At 46.2% G+C, this 23,391-nt stretch overlaps 1 protein-coding gene across 5 annotated transcripts in view; it reads left to right on the forward strand.

Moving 5' to 3' along the window:
- LOC138681226 (unconventional myosin-Ie-like) overlaps positions 1 to 21,341 on the forward strand; it is a 110,620-nt gene extending 89,279 nt beyond the window's left edge. For 4 of the 5 annotated variants that reach the window (XM_069768557.1, XM_069768594.1, XM_069768576.1 and 1 more), the window contains 12 exons: positions 12,709 to 12,815; positions 12,891 to 12,989; positions 13,070 to 13,214; positions 13,285 to 13,399; positions 13,477 to 13,646; positions 13,727 to 13,872; positions 13,955 to 14,101; positions 14,199 to 14,356; positions 14,419 to 14,484; positions 14,564 to 14,753; positions 15,057 to 15,238; positions 21,119 to 21,341. In XM_069768557.1, the coding sequence (XP_069624658.1) occupies positions 12,709 to 12,815; positions 12,891 to 12,989; positions 13,070 to 13,214; positions 13,285 to 13,399; positions 13,477 to 13,646; positions 13,727 to 13,872; positions 13,955 to 14,101; positions 14,199 to 14,356; positions 14,419 to 14,484; positions 14,564 to 14,753; positions 15,057 to 15,238; positions 21,119 to 21,195 (1,602 nt within the window). In that variant the 3' untranslated portion in view covers positions 21,196 to 21,341. The remainder of the gene's footprint in view (positions 1 to 12,708; positions 12,816 to 12,890; positions 12,990 to 13,069; positions 13,215 to 13,284; positions 13,400 to 13,476; positions 13,647 to 13,726; positions 13,873 to 13,954; positions 14,102 to 14,198; positions 14,357 to 14,418; positions 14,485 to 14,563; positions 14,754 to 15,056; positions 15,239 to 21,118) is intronic. The other variant, XM_069768584.1, reaches the window with a different exon arrangement.
- The last annotated feature ends 2,050 nt before the right edge of the window (positions 21,342 to 23,391 follow it).

Below are 23,391 nucleotides of genomic sequence, written 5' to 3' on the forward strand. Positions count from 1 at the left end.
GAGAAACTAACTAGCCTGAAGATAGAAAATAAGCCTACCTTGCCTCAGAGAAATACCCCAAAGGAAAAGGCAGCCCCCCACATATAATGACTGTGAGTTAAGATGAAAAGACAAACGTAGAGATGAAATAGATTCAGCAAAGTGAGGCCCGACTTTCTTAACAGATCGAGGATAGAAAAGGTAACTTTGTGGGGCGTGGCTATGTAACTGAGGAGGAAAGACGCACCTCGTGTGAGCTCCAGCGATCCTGAACTTATCCTGCCACTTGGACCCTTAATTATCGCGCTGTGCCGGCTGGTACTGATACCGCATAGTCTCAGGAACCCAGCGGGCCCTCCGGACGGCTGCGGTGAGGATCTGGGACGAAGGAGCGGTGGTGGCCTGGACGGGCGGCAGACTCCACATGCAGCGGCGGCCATCTTGTGAGTGCGCGCGCTGAGGAGACCAGACATAGCGCCGGCTCTTCCTGGTGTCGGGCGTCCTCCCTTTTGGAAGCGGAGTTCCCCGAACACAGCGGTGATCGCTGGAAAGTACCGGTGAGCGGGGGCAGAAGGACCGGAGGTGGACGGCGGTGTCCGCGGGGGGGCACATCAACACAGCGCGCACCCTGACAGTGGGGAAAGCGGCGCTCTCAGCCTCATCTGCAGCGCAACTTAGGAGGTGGAAAATTAGCCTGACACAGCAAGGAGGTGGCACGGTGTGTGTGCCCTGAAAGATTGGGCCCCGTGCCCCCTTCCCCCATGCCATACAAGCACTCCTCCTGCCAGCGCCATAACTTTAGAGGGGTTAACCCTCCCCCCCCTCGCTCTGCTGTTCCCCCTGTGGAGCCTGTGGATCTGCTCTAACATATAGAGCCTGGGTGCATATTAAAACTGCAGCATATAACACTCTCAATATCCCAGCTGCCCATCTAGTGGTCTCTCTGGAATACAATTCTACATTTAACCCTGCTGTGACTGGATCTGGAGAGTGCACTGTATACACATATTACTGTAATTAACCAGTGGAGCCCTCTAGCTGTCTGCCATGCATCACTCTAAGGGAACTGGGGCTGCTGACAAACTAAGGAAGTACGCCAGGGAGGATCCTTCTGATAATACACGCACTCTCAGAAATAACCCTGCACAGACCCAACGTAAAAATCGTCTTTCTGATAGTAATGAGGAGGGAGAACAAGATGAACTGACTCTTAAACAGGCGTCAGAGCAGCTAATGCAAGCTATATCCCTCACTAGATCATCTCTCAAAGAAAAAATTGAGGACGTACACACTGAGGTGGGTCGACTGCGGCATGATATGCAAGCTATGAGAGGGCGTATTTCGGAGGTTGAAACAAGAGTGTCTCATATAGAGGATACCATCACCCCTATGGAGGCTAAGTTGACAAAAGCCGCTGGCTCAGTAAACGCCTGGAAACAAAAGGCAGATGACTTGGAAAACAGACTGCGTCGTAATAATATTCGAATTATTGGTCTGCCGGAACGTTCGGAGGGTCAGCAACCCGAACAATTTCTAGAGGACTGGCTTAAGGCCTCCCTGGGGGACGAATTTTCTTCAACTTTTGCAGCGGAGAGAGCCCATAGGGTCCCAACAAGACCTCTTCCCCCTGGAACTCCACCCCGACCCTTCCTGGCACGTCTTCTCAACTGTAGAGACAGAGATGCTATTCTTCGTCTGGCGCGATAGAAGGGCCCTATTAAATTCAACAATGCTACCATATCGATTTTTCCGGATTTTTCCATGGAACTCCAAAAGCAGCGAGCGCGGTTCATGGACATCAAGAAACAACTTAGAGATAAGAGTATCATTTACTCCATGCTTTATCCGGCTCGACTGCGCATTGTTCATGATGGTTCCACCTTATTCTTCACAGATCCAGCGGAGGCGGCCGAATGGTTACGGTCTCGCAGGGTGTCTAATGTGAAAGACTCCTAATTTATGCTCCTTGTCCAATGGTAACATAAATGGAGCTCTCTAAGTGGGTGCTAAGGTTCTTAACAATACCGGACGCTGGATTCAGTGAGGGTATCCCCTTTCATATTTGACTGTAGGAGTACAGGATCTTACTCCTCTACTGTTCAGTTTTTGTCAAATTGTTTTTTTCTTCTGTTAGATTTAATTAGTTTTAGTAGGTATTTGGGTAAGAACCGCCTCCAAAGCCATTATGACTTCCCATGCGTAATCAGCAGACTTTTCTCACCATCAATGCATACCATGTTTTTAAATGCTAGATATGGGGTCTGAGTTGATATGTATGACATGGAACATTCGGGGCATTAAATCACCCCGGAAGAAAATTAAGGTGTTCTCTCAAATTAGACGATATCATCCTCATATTGTGGCCCTGGTAGAGACACATCTAACTAGAGATACAGCCAGAGGTGTACAGAAACCATGGGTACAGTGGTATGCTCACGCGTTTCACACTAGCTACTCGAGAGGGGTATCACTATTAGTACACAAAGACGTCCAATGGGAGGCCCAGACGACTCGACGAGATCTAGAGGGACGTTTTGTTTTTGTTCATGCATTAATTAATTCCCGCGAATACGTTATATTATGCATATATAACCCCCCCCCCAGCTAATACTTCAGTACTTAAGATGGCAATGAGCTTTGCGTTAAGCTACCCGGACGCACATGTTATTTGTATGGGTGACTTCAACTTAGTTATGGACAGTAATTTAGATAGAATGCGGTTGGGAGATGGGTCGCTTGGGGAATCTTTGTCCTCTTCTTCGACCCCGACTCAGTTAACATTGTTCATGGAAGGTAGCGGCTGGGTAGATCTATGGAGGATGCATCACCCCGGGGAGAGGGGATATACCTGCCACTCATCCACTAGAAGTTCCCTTTCTCGCATAGATTATATCTTTGGATCCGGTGACCTGGTGCGGTGGGTGGATAGTGTGGAACACGGTAATAGAGGGGCCTCGGATCATAGTCCGATTATTCTTAAACTTGTATTTGGGACGTTAAATAATGGTAGAGTATGGAAATTGAATCCCTTTTGGCTTAAACTAATAGATTCGGACGATAGGACAGTTGATCAGCTGAACTGCTTTATTCAGTCCCATTCAGAACTTCAGAACATTAACTTACTTTGGGATACACTTAAGGCATATCTGAGGGGTTGTCTGTCTTCTACGATCTCATACATTAAAAGGGTAACATCGAGGGAGGACGAAGAGATTGAACAACGTTTGAGAGATGCTGAGGCAACATATACAGCTGACCAGACTAATGATAATAGGGTTGAGTGGTTGACTCTGCAAAGATTATACACCCAACACATAGACACCAAGTCTAAACGTAAGTTATTTTTTACGCGACAATCGTACTTTGAAATGGGGAATCAAGCGGGGAAATTTCTGGCCTATTTGGTGCGTCAACATAATACATCTAACATGATATTGCAAATTCGCTCACCGGACGGCTCATTGAATTCCACTACTGAGGGAATACTACAATGTTTTTATAACTATTATAAGGGGCTGTATGAATCTAAGAGCGGTTTTGATGTTTCCGGTTGTCTGAGATATTTGTCCGATATAACACTCCCTGTGCTGAGTTCCGCCCAGCAGACCTTTATGGATGCTGAATTTACCCTGGAGGAAGTGGAGCAAGCTATAACAGACATGGCCTCTGGAAAGGCTCCTGGGCCAGATGGCTTCCCTGTAGAGTTGTATAGGAAATACCGGGGGATACTGGCTCCGCTTCTACTGAAAGTGTTTAACGAGATATGGAAGGGAGGGTGTCTACCAGATACTTTTTACGAGGCACATATCATTCTACTTAAGAAGGAGGGGAAAGATCCTTTGGAATGCGGATCCTATCGTCCTATATCCTTGGTAAATGTGGATTATAAGATCCTTGCCAAGATACTGGCTACCAGGTTGAACTCCATTATACTGGATATTATACATCCAGATCAAACTGGCTTTATGCCCGGTAAGAGCACCTCTATAAATATTAGACGGGTCCAGTCGATGATTCAGTGCAGTTCTTTGTTACCAGACAATGCCTGGGCATTGGCGTCACTGGACGCAGCCAAGGCGTTCGACTCACTTGAATGGCCCTTTTTGTCCGCTTGTCTGCAGAAATATGGCTTTGGGGAGAAATTTTTGAAATGGGTTGGTGTGTTATATCTGAAACCCAAAGCCCGTATAGTTATTAACGGCTCTATGTCTGAACCTTTTTCAGTGGAATAGGGGAACCCGTCAAGGGTGCCCCCTCTCTCCGGCCCTATTTGCTTTAGCAATAGAGGCATTAGCTGTGCGCTTGCGTTCAACTCCTGGTATTGATGGTATTAAGATAGCGGATCGCACTGACATCATTGGTATGTATGCTGATGATATGATAATATTTATGGATAGGGCAGAAGAAACGTTGCCAAAAATAATTGCTACCATAGATAAATTTAGTGGGTTCTCGGGCCTATATATTAATTGGGATAAATCTGCCCTATTACCTTTATCTCAACACCCAGCACCCGGTCTTAGTACTCTTTCTTTACTGCCCATAGTGTCCAAATTTAAGTACCTGGGCATGTTCTCCCCCTGTTGGAATACACTAAATTGAAATTTGCATCTTGGAGTAAGCTTCCATTGTCCGTAGCAGGCCGCATTAATCTTATAAAAATGATTTTGCTCCCTAAATTCAACTATTGTCTTCAGCATAGTGCAGTAACCATACCAAAATTCTTCTTTACCAGTTTAAATTCTCACGTTACTTCATTTGTGTGGGGGAAAGGCAGGCCCAAGCTCAAACTGACTACTCTGCAAAGACCTAAACAGGAGGGAGGAGCGGCACTGCCAGATTTCTTTTTATATTATTTGGCGGGACAGGCTAAAGCATTATGTAAATGGATGCCTCATAACTATCTCCCTAATTCTGAAAATCACTTAGTTAGTTCCGTTGGTGCTAGGTGTCCGCTGGGTCTTTTGGAATCGGGGAAAATAAGTGCTCCTGGTTTGCTGCCCATGATTCGATTGGCGAGATCCACTTGGAAGAAAATTAGGAGAGTTACTGGATTTGGGGACATTGTAGCCAAGATGCCTCTGTGGGATAACAGTTATTTTCCGATGTTAGTGAATCACCCGTCTACAAAATTTTGGGTTTCCTACGGGATTCTTTTGTTGGGAGATTTATATGACCAGGGGGTTTTTATGTCCTTTGAACAACTACAAGATAAATATGACCTTCCAAGATCTCAATTTTTTCGATACCTGCAACTCAGATTTGCCGTTCAGTCATTTGTCAGGAATGAGGGAATGAACCGTAACATCTCCTCTTTGCCTCTGATAGGTATTCTTAAATCCCAGGGCCCTCAAGGTCTTATCTCGTCCCTATATACATATTTGTTATCAGCGGGAACGAACTCTGTTGTGGATTCGGTGAGAGGCAAGTGGGAGGGGCTTTTTCCTGATACGCAAGGTGAGGAATGGGAGGATATTTTGGAATCACCCCTCAGAGTTTCCCCATCAGCCAATAATAAGATGACCCAATTATATATAATCCACCAGTCATATTTGACTCCATTGAGACTTTGGCGGATGGGTCGACACTCGACGTCGGAATGTTTGCGTTGCCACTCACCTGACGCTGATTTTGTACACATGATATGGCAGTGCCCCATAATCTCTCACTACTGGAAGGAGGTGACGTCATTATTAGCTTCAATACTATCAATTCCAATTCCTCTTGAACCCTTAATTTGCCTGTTTGGAGTGTGGGACGAGGAGGCCTGGGAACACTATACGGGGATTTTTCTACGAGAAACACTTTTCCTGGCAAGGAAGTTGCTAGCTATGCGGTGGATGGGGAATTCACCCCCCTCCGTTAGGTCCTGGATTGAACTGGTGAATACAGTCGTCCCCTATGAGCGTACTCTTTAGCAAAATAGGGGCTGCCCATATAAGTTCAGTAAAATTTGGGATAGATGGAATTCCTCTCATCTCACTTTGTGACCTGATCAAATGGGAGAAATGTGGTTTACCTGGTCCTTTGGTCCGCAAATATTGCGCAATGGGAAAAGAACAAAATAAATAATGTATTTGGCTTTGGTCAAGTGGCGGTGTAGAAGTTTTGGAGGTTTAGTTGGGTTGTAGTTTAAGAACCCTATGTTCTGACTGTTTTTCTAAAAGTAAAATGATTGACATATGTATGTTCTGTCCTTTCCAATCCCTGTAATGTAACCATGCAGATTAATGACAAGGACAAATATGTATGCTGTAATTTTATTCTATGTTTAATAAATAAACGAATTTAAAAAAAAAAAGAAAAGGTAACTTTGCGGTCTACACAAAACCCTAAAGAAAACCACGCAAAGGGGGCAAAAAGACCCTCCGTACCGAACTAACGGCACGGAGGTACACCCTTTGCGTCCCAGAGCTTCCAGCAACAAATTAGACAAGCTGGACAGAAAAAATAGCAAACAAATAGCAAAGAAGAACTTAGCTATGCAGAGCAGCAGGCCACAGGAATGATCCAGGGAAAAGCAAGTCCAACACTGGAACATTGACAGGAAGCCAGGATCAAAGCATTAGGTGGAGTTAAGTAGAGAAGCACCTAACGACCTCACCAGATCACCTGAGGGAGGAAACTCAGAAGCCGCAGTACCACTTCCCTCCACCAACAGAAGCTCACAGAGAGAATCAGCCGAAGTACCACTTGTGACCACAGGAGGGAGCTCTGCCACAGAATTCACAACACATCACATGATTTTTCGAACAGTGCCAATACTTTGTCCACCCCCTTTTTTATGTTTGGTGTGGAATTCTATCCAATTTGGCTTTAGGACAATTCTTTTTGTGTTTTTTCATTTAAGACAAATTAAATGAAGATAATAATACCAAAGAATTTGTGTTTGTAATCATTTTCAGGAAGAAAATGAGTATTATCTGACAGAATTGCAGGGGTGTCCATACTTTTGGCCATGACTGTAGAAGTCTAAGCAGCCAGGCAAATCATATAGTTATGTGATAAATATAGTACTGTATATATATATATATATATATATATATATAGATAGATAGATACATAGATAGATAGATAGATATTTACCATACATATGGGTTCACATACATAGAAGTATGGCTATATGCATGTTAGGATTTGGTAGGGCATTCGGTGCACAAGTAGTAAAAAGTTGTGGGGCGGTGTTAAGTGATTCTATATCTTGCAGAAGAGAGGAGGCGGTAACCCTGAGGAAGAAGGACGCGATCCTTCGAAGCGCGTTGGTTAAGATTTTTGGCTCCAGCGAGGCTTCTTAGCCTAGTGACGTCATACGCTGCTAGCGGCCGTTCCTCCTCCCCGCCTTTTCTTTCCGAGCATCCAGCGGCGCTGCCGGCCGGGGCATCTCTGGCTCTGCACGGCTTCGGGCACTCACTATATACACCTTTGAGGGAGGAATCAGTAGCGCAACACTCGCGCTGTGGATAAGGACTTCAGGACCTTAAGCAGGATCTATCCGTTACCAAGTAGGTCTACTAATGGTTTTCTTTACAAGCCTATGTAGTATTGACACTAATGACACAGCTATTATATGCGGGTAATTGGGGTAACCACCATAATAATCAGTGGTAACACTTATTTGCATTCACCGGGAGTGACTCAGTATACTGAATTCATAAGTGGTTATACTACTAGATGGTAGTGTGTAACAGCCCACGTAGTGTATAGCACAGCCACATAGTATATTGCAAAGCCCACGCAGTACATTGCACAGCCCACGCAGTACATTGCACAGCCCACTCAGTACATTGCACAGCCCAGGCAGTACATTGCACAGCCCACGTAGTACATTGCACAGCCCACGTAGTAAATTGCACAGCCCACGTAGTATACTGCACAACCCACGTAGTATACTGCACGGCCACGTAGTATATTGCGCAGCCCACGTAGTTTATTGCGCAGCCCACGTAGTATATTGCGCAACCCACGTAGTACATTGCGCAGCCCACGTAGTACATTGCGCAGCCCACGTAGTACATTGCGCAGCCCACGTAGTACATTGCGCAGCCCACGCAGTACATTGCCCAGCCCACGTAGTACATTGCGCAGCCCACGCAGTACATTGCCCAGCCCACGCAGTACATTGCCCAGCCCACGTAGTACATTGCGCAGCCCACGTATTATATTGCGCAGCCCACGTAGTATATTGCGCAGCCCACGTAGCATATTGCGCAGCCCATGTAGCATATTGCGCAGCCCACGGAGTATATTGCGCAGCCCACAGAGTATATTGCGCAGTCCACGGAGTACATTGCGCAGCCCACGGAGTATACTGCACAGCCACGTAGTATATTGCACAGCACACGTAGTATATAGCAATGTGGGCATCATATCCCTGTTAAAAAAAGAATTAAAATAAAAAATAGTTATATACTCACCTTCCGTTGGCCCCTGGATCCAGTAGGTGGTTACCGACGCTCCTTGTGCACTCTGGTCTCAAGAGTGCATTGCGGTCTCGCGAGATGATGACGTAGCTGTCTCACGAGACTGCTACATCATCATCTCGCGAGATCGCAATGCATGGTGCCGTCACCGGAGCGTCGCGAGGAGGGGCCGACAGACGGTGAGTATATAACGATTTTTTATTTTTTTAATTATTTTTAACATTAGATCTTTTTACTATTGATGTCGCATAGGCAGCATCAATAGTAAAAAGTTGGTCACACAGGGTTAATAGCAGCGGTTACGGAGTGCGTTACCTGTGGCATAACGCGGTCCTTACCACCAGCATTAACCCTGTGTTAGTGGTGAGTGGAGGGGAGTATGCGGGCGCCGGACACTGACTGCGCGGAGGAAGGAGCGACCATTTTCTTCCGGACTGTGCCCGTCGCTGTTTTGCCGCGACCAATCAGCGACTTGGATTTCCATGACAGACAGAGGCCGCGACCAATGAATATCCGTGACAGACAGACAGAAGGACAGAAAGACAGAAGTGACCCTTAGACAATTATATAGTAGATTTGTGCAAGCTCAACAACAGTATTCAACATCTGCATTGTTTAAAAGAATTTCTTAGAAGTTATGACCTAGCAGCCTTTATTGGATTATATCACCGCAAGTAATCAGCCAAGATGTTGTGTTTTCCTTTTATGTGAAGAGATGTTTGTGACAGTAGATGAACCTCGGCTATCTAAAAGATACGATCCGCCACTTCCATTGATGATCTGGACCGAGTTCCCCCTTGATGGTTAATGTAAGCTACAGTTACCTGGTTAACTGAAAATAGCCTGACGTGTTGACCCTGTAGGGACATAAGGAAATGACTTAGAACTCGTTCTACTGCTAATAACTCTTTAAGGTTGGACGATAGGGTTTGTTCGGATTGTGTCCAAATCCCCTGGACCCACATATCACCCATGTGTGCTACCCAACCCCTGGGGCTAGCATCCTTAGTTTTCATTCAGGATATATGGTTTACCCAGGGAACACCTGTCCGCAGGTTTGGTATGTGCAACCACCAACGTAAGGATTGTATAGAAGAGGCGGACAAGGAAAATCTCTCAAGGTGGCCCTGTAGACGACTAGCATTGCACAGTACATCCCACTGTAGGGTTCTAGTGTGGTACTGGGTCCAAAGGACCGCCGGGATGCATGACGTGAGTGAGCCTAACAGTGACATTGCCCTCCTTAGTGTGACTGTCTATTAACCACCCTGAGCATCTGACGCCGAATATTGTCCACCTTTGTCTCTGGTAGGCGGCATTCCTGCAATCTGGAGTCTGTGATGAGACCCAAGAATTCCTGTACTCTTGTGGGTTGTAATCGTGACTTTTTAAAATTAATAATCCACCCCAAACTTTGTAAGGCTGATATCACTCTCCCCAATTGGGCCGAGCAGTGTGATTCTGAGTGTCCTACAATCAATAAGTCATCCAGGTATGGAACCACTAGAACATCGGGAAGGAATTTTTTTCCCCAATGTGGAGCTTACTCTTTGCACATGGGGTTTTTTTGCCTTCCTCTGGATCAACATGTTAGGTTAGGCTATGGGTTGAACTAGATGGACATATAGTCTTCCTTCAACCTTAATAACTATGTAACTATGTAACTATCTTGTTCATGTAGATGCTCCATGACCTCAACCATTATTTTAGTGAAAATGCGGGGAGCAACCACAACTCCAAAGGGGAGTGCTCTGAACTGGAAGTGTTCTACAGTGCCGCTCAGTGAAACTGCTACTCTTAAAAACTGTTGGTGATCTGTGTGTATAGGGAAATAATAGGCATCTTTGAGATCTAGGACTACCATGACACAATTGTTAAACAGTAGCTTTATTGCTGTTTTAACAGACTCCATCTTGAACGAGTGGACCAGTAAGAATTTATTTAGACCTTTCAGGTTAATAATAGTACGAAAGGAATCATCTGGCTTTTTAATCAAGAAGAGGGGGGAGTAAAACCCTTTACCTATTTGTGCTTCAGGAACTTTAATCAATACACCCTTTTGTTGAATTTCCTGAACCTCAGATTCCAGCGCCTGTTGTTCTGTAGGTGAAGAATGGATGGGCGTTAAAAGAAACTTAGTCTGAGGTATCCTCTGAAAATCAAATTTTAGCCCTGTCTTAATAATGCTTAGGACCCATGGGCTATTAGAAATGTTTAACCAGGCCAGGTAGAAGGCCAAGAGCCTGCCTCCCACCTGGTCCGGCAGGATCTCTGTGTAAGGCCGGCGTCACACTTAACGTATTAAAAATCGGTCTGATTCTCTCGGCCAAGAGTCGCACGAGTGTTCTCCGTATGGTCATCCGTGTGTAATCCGTTTGCAATGTGATGATGCGATTTCTTCGCAACTATGTATCCGTATGAAATCCCTATGCAATGCGATTTTAACATGAGCTTTTACATATAGCAGTTCTCTATCATTTACATATCGTTTTAAAACGAAATATTCTTTAAAACACACACACACATATATTAGACAGATACAGTAGATAGATTAAAAGCCGGCAAATGATGTGCTACGTTCAGTATAATCACAGAGTGACCGGTTAGAATAGAATAGAAATATACACATAGAATACATATGTATATACATGGCAGTAACACACACATAAACAGTATATATATGTAATTATATTGCACAGAAAGATCGATAGAAGAAAAGCCAGTAATTAATCTGTCGGCTTCTGTAAAATCACTGTAGAAGCCGACAGGATGGAAGAGATGCATTACATACAGTAAATACATATAGAATAGGTAGATATATAGATGTCAGTTACAAATACAATTACACTGTGTGTGAAAATTACTGGACATGTATTTAATTAATAAAAGATTATTTTATTGAAAAAAAGGACATGGGCTCCCGCGCAGTTTTCTCAATCGGTAGAGGGAAAGCCAGCGACTGGGGGCAAATGTTTACTTCCTGGGAAGGAAAGCTATTAATATCAGCTCACAGATGTATACTTAGCCTTTATGGGCTACTAAAATAGGGGAGGCCCCCCAAAAATGACGTGGGGTCCCCCTAGAATAACCAGAAAAGGCTTTGCAGACCGCTGCGGGCTGATATTAATAACCTAGGAAGGGGACATGGATATTGGTTTCCCCCCTGGCTAAAAACATCAGCACTCAGCCACCCCAGAAAAGGCGCATCTCTAAGATGCGCCAATTCTGGCACTTAGCCTCGGTCTTCCCACTAGCTCTGTAGCGGTGGCAAGTGGGGTAATAGTTGTGAGGGTTGATGTCACCTTTGTGACATCAAGCCCCGAGGATAATCATACAGAAGCGTCAATAAGATGCCCCCATTACTAACTCCATAGTCAAATAGTTAAGAGGACACAGACACCCAGTAAAAAATCCTTTAATTGAAATAAAGACACACACTCTTTTAATGTTTCTAAAGTAGATCATACTTACTGCCACACCTAATTCCCCGACGCCCTTGATCTCCTGTAAAAAAAAAAAAAATAATAAACCAACAATATACCCATACCTGTCCGTCGTTGTGTCCCATGCAGTAATCCATATCTGGGAGTTATACAGTTTTCAACCTGGACGGTGCCAAGATGCAACCGTCTCGCCTAAAAACCACTGGTGAATGAGCTGCTGAGAGCGGAGCTTCAGTGACTAGCGGTGATGTCACTGAAGCTGCGCTCACTCAAAGCCTGAACTGCGCTGAACTCTGGACCGTGGGAAAATATACTGTGTTTTTTGGTAGAGGTTTCCTGGTTAAGTTCTCTGTAAAAAGTTCCGTGATTTTTGGCCAAGGTTTTTGTGTACAGCTCAGTATCTCTTTGTTGGGTTCACTGTGTAAGGCTCCATGTTTCTTGGTCGACGTCTCTGTGTAAGGCACAGTGTTTCTTCATTGGGGACGCTGCGGAAGGATATGTTTTTTGGTAGGAGACGCCATGTTTCTTGGTTGGGCTCTCTGTTAAAAGCTCTGTAATTTTTGGCCGGGGTTTCTGTGAACGGCTCCATAATTCTTGGTTGGGGTCTCTGTGTAAGGCTTTGTGTTTGTTAGTCAAGGTCTCTTGGTAAGGCTCCTTGTTTCTTGGTCGGGGTTTCTGTAAATGGCTCCGTGATTCTTGGCTGGGGTTTCTGTGAACAGCTCCATGATTTTTGGTTAGGTCTGTGTGTAAGGCTTCGTATTTATTGGTTGAAGTATCTATATTAAGCTCCAGGTCTCTGCTCTGCGGAGGTACTCTATGCTGTGTCTATCTGTTGACCGTGAACTTGGCATTTCATTTCCTCTAAGAAACAAGCCAATGATTTGGTGCAGGCATTGATGAAATGCACCCCTCACTACATACGCTGCATCAAGCCCAATGAGACGAAGAAATCGCATGACTGGGAGGACAGCAGGTAGCTGGGGAGGAGGGAGTTAACCTGAGCCCAATGGGTGAAGAGAGATCTGACTCATTCTGTTTCCTCATCCAGGGTGAAGCATCAGGTGGAATATTTAGGCTTGCGGGAAAACATCCGTGTGCGACGTGCAGGGTATGCATATCGTAGAGCCTTCCAGAAGTTTCTTACCCGGTATATAGCAGTACATTGTGTGCATGTTTTTTGGGGTGACTTCTCTGGACCCCGTGGTCTAATGGGCAATGTATCTGTAGCTATGCCATACTGACACGGGAGACATGGCCAGAATGGGGAGGAGACCAGAAGAAAGGGGTCCTCCACTTGCTGCAATCGGTCAACATGGACTCTGATCAGTACCAGCTGGGCAAAAGCAAAGTGTTCATCAAAGCTCCTGAATCTGTAAGTGTAGGAAGGGTATTGATACGTCTGTGTGTAACAAAGTTATATCACAGTTTTCTTGTGGATTTAGCTATTCTTGTTGGAAGAAATGAGGGAGAGGAAATACGACAGTTTTGCCCGCGTTATTCAGAAAGCCTGGCGCAAGCATACAGCTGTGCGCAAATACATCCGTATGAGAGAGGAAGGTAGGTGGTGGGGTGATGTGACCAAGAGATTGCAATCTGCCTGCTGGCAGTCACATCCACAGCCTATCTGTCACCAGCTTCCTCCATCGTCCTGAACAAGAAGGAACGGCGCAGGAACAGCATCAACAGGAACTTTGTGGGGGATTACATTGGCATGGATGGCTTGCCGGAGCTTCGCCAATTTGTGGGGCGCAGAGAGAGGATTGATTTTGCAGACACAGTAGTGAAGTTTGATCGACGTTTTAAGGTAAGGAACTATTCCTGTAGGCTCGGGGTGTCCCGGCCAAAGCTTGTGCTCCAGTCACTAATCATAGACATGTGATATAGTCCCTAAAGCGAGACTTGGTGCTGACCCCCAAATTCCTGTACCTGATCGGTCGAGAGAAAGTGAAGCAAGGACCAGAGAAGGGGCAAATCAAAGAGGTACTGAAGCGGAAGATTGAGCTGAAGGATATCCTGTCTGTATCATTAAGGTAAGGAAAGCTGAACTGCGAGTGAAGAAGGTGGCTCCGGTCTGGTTCTGATCCTCCCCACCATCATCCGCGCTCTCCACAGTCAGCTGCAGGACGACTTCCTGGTGATTCACGAGGCACAGTACGACAGCGTTCTGGAGAGCGTCTTCAAGACGGAGTTTCTCAGCCTCCTCTATAAACGGTACGAGGAGAGGACGCAGAAGAAGCTGCAGCTGCGATTCAGTAATCAGTAAGTGGATGCGGAGGGTGGTAAGGACGATTCTCTCTGACTTGCCATATAGAGGTGTTTGTCCCTGAGGATGGAGAAACACGTTTTTCCCTTCTAGGCTGGAGTTTAAGGTAAAGAAAGAAGGGTGGACTCCCTGGGGGGCTGCTGGCTCTCGACAGCTGCAGTTTCAGCCAGGAATGGGCGACATGGCCGTCCTCAAGGCATCAGGAAAGGCAATGGTTGTCAGCATCGGCCCTGGTTTACCTGCAAATTCTAGTAAGTAAGAGCTGGAGTCATGGGTAATGGACGGCACAACGAATAACTTCTCTTCTTTACAGGACCGACACGGAAGGACAACCGAAAAAGCCAGTATTTTGATGGTCGGGGCAGAGCTACAGGGTGCGGTGAGTGTGACTTTTAGATGGGGCCAAGGGCCTCTATTCTTTACAGAAATGTCAGCTTGTCTGGTGTTTTGGTTCCTAGAAGCTCCTTCGTCCAATGGAGGCAACAAGAAGTCCCGTTCCCGGCTGACACAACGAATGTCCTTCACCTCCCGACAGAGCAGTATGGATCAGCCAAGTCTACCCAGACAGGGGGCTAGCCCGAGGGCCAAGGCTCCACCCGCAAACATTGACTTGGGCTTCATGAATGTCCCTGATGAGGGAGTGGCAGGGTGAGGATGTGGGAAGGGGTCAGAAGAGTAATGATGGTGATAACTGATCTGAGGTCCCTGTTTGAAAGGATCTGCTCCAGCTGTCTAGACCTAGACTTACACCACTGGAGACCTCCACGTTGTGCACATGATGACCCTAGGAATACCTCTAGATCATCCTGGACTTGGAAGAAAGATCTTCCTTTTTCTCCACTTAAACAGCACCCCACCGCTATGAAAAAGTGGCACTATTCCTCTTCTCTAAATCTGAAAATCCCATTCACTGGTCTAGAAATATGATATAACCCAAGTGTTGTCTCCTAGGGTCTGCAGGCGGCTTTCCAAAGAAGTGAAGCCGGTGCCGGGTGGTGGAAGAGCCAAGCCAGCACCTAAACCTAAGCCCCAGCCTCAACTTCCTCGCTGCCGCGCACTCTATGCCTACGATGCACAGGACACGGATGAGCTGAGCTTCAATGCAAACGACGTCTTGGACATTGTCCGAGAAGGTAGTTGTCACCGCAGATCCTATACCACAGTGATCCCCAACCTTTCTGACCTTGAGAGCCACATTTAGCTCTGAGAGAGGGTCGCGAGCCACATCCAGCTCCCACTCACCTCACAGTAATGGCAACCCAAGACCCCATTACAGGTATAATGATAACGAAAACTTTTCCACATAAATCACCGGGAAGCAGTATACCAAGATCCAGGGGTTCCCTCAATACGCCCATTCAATATTCTCCCAACACATTGTCGCACCCAGCTTCAAGTGTCTCTTCTGATAGGTAGTATCATCCCGTCCCAAGCTTACCATAGTTAAATTATCTCTAAACATATGTGCATCCAAATCTGCTCTTCTGTGCAGAGCTGCTCACAATCTTCATCATTTTGAGATGTGCTCTTCAGACCTGTTTGCTAGACCTGGAGCTAATGCATCAAGCTGGCAGACAGCCGCGAGCCACATGTGGCTCCCGAGCTACAAGTTGGAGACACCGGCTATACCATGTCCTCACGCTGGCTGGTGTTTCTCGGAAGCGGACTTACCACCACAGATCCGCTTTCCCTATGTTTTATATCTATTTTGTACAATTTTTTTTTTCCCTCACTAGTCCCGGAAAAATGAAATAGCGTATATACGCCGAGATTTTCAGCACATATATTTGTGCTGAAAAAGCCCCCCTCAGCTTATACATGAGACATTGTCCCAGAAAGACGGCGGGGGAGCGGCGGAGCAGCGGGTGACAGGAGGCAGAAGCCTGCGGCATTCACTGCGCTAGCACAGTTACAACCGCAACCGCTGGCTTCCAGCACATATCCTATTTACCTTCCTGCGTGCCCTCGCTGCATCTCGTTCGTTCCGGCGCCAGCAGTTCTTCTGGCCGTGTGATCACGTGGCCCCGCTCATTAACCCCTTCCCGACCTGTGACGCCACGTAGGCGTCGTGAAAGTTGGTGTCAATTCGACCTGTGATGCCTATGTGGCGTCATGGGGGGATCGTGTTCCTGCAGGTCGGGTGAATGGGTTAACTGAAATGTCACCCGACCTACAGGTACAGGGGGACTTGTACTTGAGCCCGTGGGGGGGGGCTTTTCCTCCCGTGGCTACGATCCGTTCTGTGACCTCTTTGTCACACCCCAGATCTGATTGGAGCTAGCGCCCATGTGAAGCTATCTCTCCAATCAGATGTGAAGGGGCGAAGTAAAGTATGGCTGCCTCGCTCTCCAGCTTCATCCAGTCCTTGGAAGCTGAAAAGCGATGTGCCTGCATACTGCCCTGCCACCGACTGATGGCGATCACCGCTGCCATCAGGTACTCCCCTCTGCTGACCTCCGCTCCCCCCGCCATCCAATTCCAACCGTCCACCTCTGCTCCCTGCTCCCCTGCTGCTGCTGCCGGTTCCACCTCCTTCACCATCTGCTTCATCTCCTCAGCCTGCTCCTGCCCCGGTGATCACCCCCCCCGCCCCAGTGATCGCACCCTGCCCCAGCGATCGTCCCCTGCCCCGCTGATGGCCCCCCTGATCACTCCCTGCTCCCCTATTAACCCCCTGCCCTGGCAATAGCTTCCTGCCCTGGTGATCGCCCCCTTCACCCCAGTTTACCCCTTAGGGTTAGAGTTGGGCTAAAGTGAGTTGGGCTAAAGTTAGGGATAGGGTTGGGGCTAAAGTTAGGGTTGGAATTAGGCTTATGGGTGTGTTGGGGTTAGGTTTGTTGTTAGGGTTAGGGGTGTGTTGGGGTTAGGGTTGAAGTTATAATTTGGGGGTTTCCACTGTTTAGGCACATCAGGGGCTCTCCAAACGCGACATGACGCCCTCAGACCATTCCATCAAAGTCTGCATTCCAAAACGTCACTACTTCCTTTCCAAGCCCCGACGTATGCCCAAACAGTAGTTTTCTCCCACATATGGGGTATCAGCGTACTCAGGAAAAATTGGATAACAACTTCTGGGGTCCAATTTCTCCTGTTACCCTTGGGAAAAAAATAGCGGATTAAAAGTTCATGTTTGGGGAAAAATGATTTTTTTATTTTCACGCCCGGGCGCTATAAACTTTATTGAAACACCTGGGGGTTCAAAGCAATCACCACACATCTAGATAACTTCCTTGGGGGTGTAGTTTCCAAAACGGAGTCACTTGTGGGGGGTTTCCACTGTTTAGGTACACAGGGGCTCTCCATACGCGACATGGTGTCCACTAACGATTGGAGCTAATTTTCCATTTAAAGAGTCAAATGGCGCTCCTTCCCTTCCGAGCCCTGCTGTGCACCCAAACAGTGGTTTACCCCCACATATGATGTATCTGTGTATTCAGGAGAAGTTGCCCAACAAATTTCAGGATCCGTATTATCCTGTTGCCCATGTGAAAATAAAAAAATTGAGGCTAAAAGAAAATTTTTGTGGAAAAAAAAAAGTACTTTTTCATTTTTTACGGATCAATTTGTGAAGCACCTGGGGATTCAAAGTGCTCACTATGCATCTATAGAAGTTCCTTGGGGAGTCTAGTTTCCAAAATGGGGTCACTTATGGGGGAGATCCAATGTTTAGGCACACAGGGGCTCTCCATACCCGACATGGTGTCCGCTAACTATTGGAGCGAATTTTCCATTCAAAAAGTCAAATGGCGCTCCTTCCCTTCCGAGCCTTGCCGTGTGCCTAAACAGTGGTTTATGACCACATATGAGGCATTGGTGTACTCAGGAGAAATTGCCCAACAAATTTTAGGATCCATTTTATCCTGTTGCCCATGTAAAAATGAAAAAATTGAGGCTAAAAGAACATTTTTGTTGGAAAAATTAAAATGTGCAATTTTTCCTTCCACGTTGCTTTAGTTCCTGTGAAGCACCTGAAGGGTCAATAATCTTCTTGAATGTAGTTTTGAGCAGCTTGAGGGGTGCAGATTTTGGAATGGTGTCACTTTTGGGTGTTTTCTGTCATATAGGCCCCTCAAAGGGACTTCAAATTTGATGTGGTCACTAAAAAAAATGGTTTTGTAAATTTTGCTAGAAAAAAATGAGAAATTGATGATAAACTTTGAACCCTTATGACTTCCCAACAAAAATTTTTTTTTCCCAAAATTGTGCTGATGTAAAGTAGGCACTTGGGAAATGTTATTTATTAACTGTTTGCGTCGCACAACTCTCTGGTTTAACAAAATAAAAATTCAAAATTTTTAAATTGCGAAATTTTCAAACTTTTTGCCAAATTTCCGATTTTTTTTTTTCACAACTAAACGCAAAAATTATCGACCTAAATTTACCACTAACATGAAGCCCAATATGTCACGAAAAAACAGTCTCAGAATCGCTAGGATCTGTTCAAACGTTCCTGAGTTATTACCTCATAAAGGACTCTGGTCAGTATTGCAAAAAATGTCCAGATCATTAAGGTCAAAATAGGCTGGGTCATGAAGGGATTAACGTAATGAATATTCACACCTCTCCACTCCCATAGGAGTGGAGTGAATATTCACTACCTTAATGAGCAAGGCCACGTGATCGCTCTGCAGGAAGAGCTGCTGGCGCCGGAACGAGAGGCGCGCAGGAAGGTAAGTAGGATGTGTTTTTGTTTTTTGTTTTTTATAGAAATCATGCATACAAGGATGGGGATAAGGAGCCATGCATACATGGGTAGGGGATAAGGAGCTATGCATACAAGGATAGGAGATAAGGAGTCATGTATACAAGGATAGGGGTTAAGGAGCCATGCATACAAGGGTAGGGGATAAGGAGCTATGCATACAAGGATAGGGGATAAGGAGCTATGCATACAAGGATAGGAGATAAGGAGTCATGGATACAAGGATAGGGGTTAAGGAGCCATGCATACAAGGATAGGGGATAAGGAGCTATGCATACAAGGATAGGAGATAAGGAGTCATGGATACAAGGATAGGGGTTAAGGAGCCATGCATACAAGGGTAGGGGATAAGGAGCTATGCATACAAGGATAGGGGTTAAGGAGCCATGCATACAAGGGTAGGGGATAAGGAGCCATGCATACAAGGATAGGGGTTAAGGAGCTATGCATACAAGGATAGGGGTTAAGGAGCCATGCATACAAGGGTAGGGGATAAGGAGCTATGCATACAAGGATAGGGGTTAAGGAACTATGCATACAAGGATAGAGGATAAGGAGCCATGCATACAAGGATAGGGGATAAGGAGCCATGGATACAAGGATAGGGGATGAGCAGCTATGCATACAAGGGTAAGGGATAAGGAGCCATGCATACAAGGATAGGGGATAAGGAGCTATGCATACAAGGATAGGGGATAAGGAGCTATGCATACAAGGATAGGAGATAAGGAGTCATGGATACAAGGATAGGGGTTAAGGAGCCATGCATACAAGGGTAGGGGATAAGGAGCTATGCATACAAGGTAGGGGATAAGGAGCTATGCATACAAGGATAGGAGATAAGGAGTCATGGATACAAGGATAGGGGTTAAGGAGCCATGCATACAAGGGTAGGGGATAAGGAGCTATGCATACAAGGATAGGAGATAAGGAGTCATGGATACAAGGATAGGGGTTAAGGAGCTATGCATACAAGGATAGAGGATAAGGAGCCATGCATACAAGGATAGGGGATAAGGAGCCATGGATACAAGGATAGGGGATGAGCAGCTATGCATACAAGGGTAAGGGATAAGGAGCCATGCATACAAGGATAGGGGATAAGGAGCTATGCATACAAGGATAGGGGATAAGGAGCTATGCATACAAGGATAGGAGATAAGGAGTCATGGATATAAGGATAGGGGTTAAGGAGCCATGCATACAAGGGTAGGGGATAAGGAGCTATGCATACAAGGATAGGGGATAAGGAGCTATGCATACAAGGGTAAGGGATAAGGAGCCATGCATACAAGGATAGGAGATAAGGAGTCATGGATACAAGGATAGGGGTTAAGGAGCCATGCATACAAGGGTAGGGGATAAGGAGCTATGCATACAAGGATAGGGGATAAAGAGCTATGCATACAAGGGTAAGGGATAAGGAGCCATGCATACAAGGATAGGAGATAAGGAGTCCTGGATACAAGGATAGGGGTTAAGGAGCCATGCATACAAGGGTAGGGGATAAGGAGCTATGCATACAAGGATAGGGGATAAGGAGCTATGCATACAAGGATAGGAGATAAGGAGTCATGGATACAAGGATAGGGGTTAAGGAGCCATGCATACAAGGGTAGGGGATAAGGAGCTATGCATACAAGGATAGGAGATAAGGAGTCATGGATACAAGGATAGGGGTTAAGGAGCTATGCATACAAGGATAGAGGATAAGGAGCCATGCATACAAGGATAGGGGATAAGGAGCCATGGATACAAGGATAGGGGATGAGCAGCTATGCATACAAGGATAGGGGATAAGGAGCTATGCATACAAGGGTAAGGGATAAGGAGCCATGCATACAAGGATAGGGGATAAGGAGCTATGCATACAAGGATGGGGGAATAAGGAGCCGTTCATACAGGGACGGGGGAGCCATGCATACCAGTATAGGGATGAGGGGACAGTGCATACCCGGCTTATACTCGAGTCAATAAGTTTACCCAGTTTTTCATGGCATAATTAGATGCCTCGGCTTATACTCGGGCTCGAGTATATGCGGTAGGTAAAAGTGTCAGAACTTTCTTTTTCACCATTGGCACATCACAATGTAAAATCTAAGTATTCCATCTTGGATGGCTTCCCGTAGACGGGCCATGTGCAATCTGAAGAAAGTTGGACCGCTCAGTGCGGGGCAGTGTGCTGTCCAGTACCCATCTCTACGGGCAGCATAGCTGCAGGTACAGGGCAGTATGTGACTCTTCAATCTCCACCATCGGCTTCCTGTCTACTTGGCTCCTGCTTACACTGATTTCTTCTTCACTGCTGCAGATCCCTCCGGCTGGTGGCAGGGCAGAATACGAGGCCGCGAAGGGCTGTTTCCAGGAAATTACGTGGACAAAATCTGACCCCGATGCTGCCATGTAGAACAAAGCATTTATCTGCCAGTTGGTCCTGGCTGCCGCCACTGTCTTTTTATAAATGATTTTTATATTTGTGCTGGGGTGAGTTCTCCTATTTATTGAATAGCCAATAAATGTTCCCTCAGCAGCGAGAGTCAGTATGGTTGTATCATATACTACACCGCTGCTACTATACATCACACTCCACCTGCAGGGAGACGTCTCTTACACTCTAATTGTATTATACACTGCCGCTACTATACATCTCGTTCCACCTGTGAGGAGACGTCCCTTAAACCCTGATTGTATCATACACCGCTGCTATTATACATCCATCTTCACCTGTGAGGAGACATCCCTTACTCCTTGGTTGTATCATACACTACACCGCAGCTCCTATACATCCAGCTCCACCTGTGATGAGACGTCGCTTACATCCTGGTTGTATCATACACTGCACCACCGCTACTATTCATCCAGCTTCACCTGTGAGGAGACGTCCCTTACCCCTTGGTTGTATCATACACTACACCTCAGCTCCTATACATCCAGCTCCACCTGTGAGGAGATGTCCCTTACACCCTTGTCGTGTCCTATACATCCCACTCCACTTGTGGGGAGGTGTCCCTTACACCCTGGTTGTATCATACACTATACCGCTGCTTCTATACATCCCGCTCCACTTGTGGGGAGGTGTCCCTTACTCCCTGGTTGTATCATACACCACGGCGACTATACATCCCGCTCCACCTGTGAGGAGACACCCCTTACCCTGGTCGTATCCTATACATCCCGCTCCACCTGTGAGGAGAAGTCGCTTACACCCTGGTTGTTACCTATACATCCCGCGCTACTTGTGGGGAAACATTGCTTACACCCTGTTTAGTATCCGATACATCTCGCTCCACCTGTGGGGAGACGTCGCTTACCCCCGGTCGTATCCTATACATCCCGCTCCACCTGTGAGGAGACGTTGCTTACACCCTGGTCATATCCTATACATCCTGCTCTACCTGTGACCTGTGGGGTGAAGTTGCTTACACCCTGGTCGTATCCTATGCATCCAGCTCCACCTGTGGGGAGACGTCACTTACACTCTGGTTGTATCCTATACATCCCGCTCCACCTACGGGGAGACGTCGCTTACACCCTGGTCGTATCCTATACATCCTGCTCCACCTGTGAGGAGACGTCCCTTAAACCCTGGTCATATCCTATACATCCCACTCCACCTGTGGGGAGACGTCCTTTACACTCTGTTATATCATACACTGCGGCTACTATACATCCTGCTCCGAATAAATCCAACTCAAAATCCAAAAGAAACGAGGTATAAGTCATCACATTCATATGTAGAACCTCAGTATAAAATTCCTTTTTATTATTAAAAACAAGGCAACAACCCCACCTACAATAACTGACAAGAAAAAAAACAAAAAATATGCTCAAACCGAATAAAAAGCAACTGATGGGGAAACCTATAGCACCCTATTAAAGGCACCTATACTGCCCCTGCCTGGCTGCGAAGGTAGACGCCCTAGGGGGAGCGTTATGGCGCCCCCGCTCAACGATGACTCTCCCTAAGGGCCCTAGTAAACCCTGCAGCCACTAATGTGAGCCACTACCCAGACATTAAGGGGTCCTCTAGCACTATACAGATGACTACTATGCTAGGGATTACCTAGTTCCCCAACAGAAACACGCTATATACAAACACAAATGGCGATAGATATATATATATATATAATTGTGGATAGCTGAGCTGAGCTATCCACAATTTGATGTGACACAAGTTATCGGTGCATCTGGGCTCCTGATGAGCCTGCATAGGCGAAACGCGTTGAGGCGTGTTCTTTAGATGGCGTCTGTTGTAACGCAGCGGCACAGATAAGTATCCATACTCTGAGTTTGTGGCTATATGTGGGAAACTACTAACAGTGTTATAGTAAGACCGGAGCAGGGTAACAGGGACACATGATTTACGTGTCAGTCCATGCATGGAAATGAGTAGATCCGGTCGTATCTGTTTTGGTCTTTACCCACACTGTTCTGAGCAATAGCCTATGCAAATGCATATTCACAATGTGCTAATGATCTCCGGGCCGCTGTGAATTAATTATTATCTAGTTGATATGTATCTATCGCCATTTGTGTTTGTATATAGCGTGTTTCTGTTGGGGAACTAGGTAATCCCTAGCATAG

The sequence above is a fragment of the Ranitomeya imitator genome, chromosome 1 (assembly GCF_032444005.1).
Source record: "Ranitomeya imitator isolate aRanImi1 chromosome 1, aRanImi1.pri, whole genome shotgun sequence".
NCBI lineage: Eukaryota > Metazoa > Chordata > Amphibia > Anura > Dendrobatidae > Ranitomeya > Ranitomeya imitator.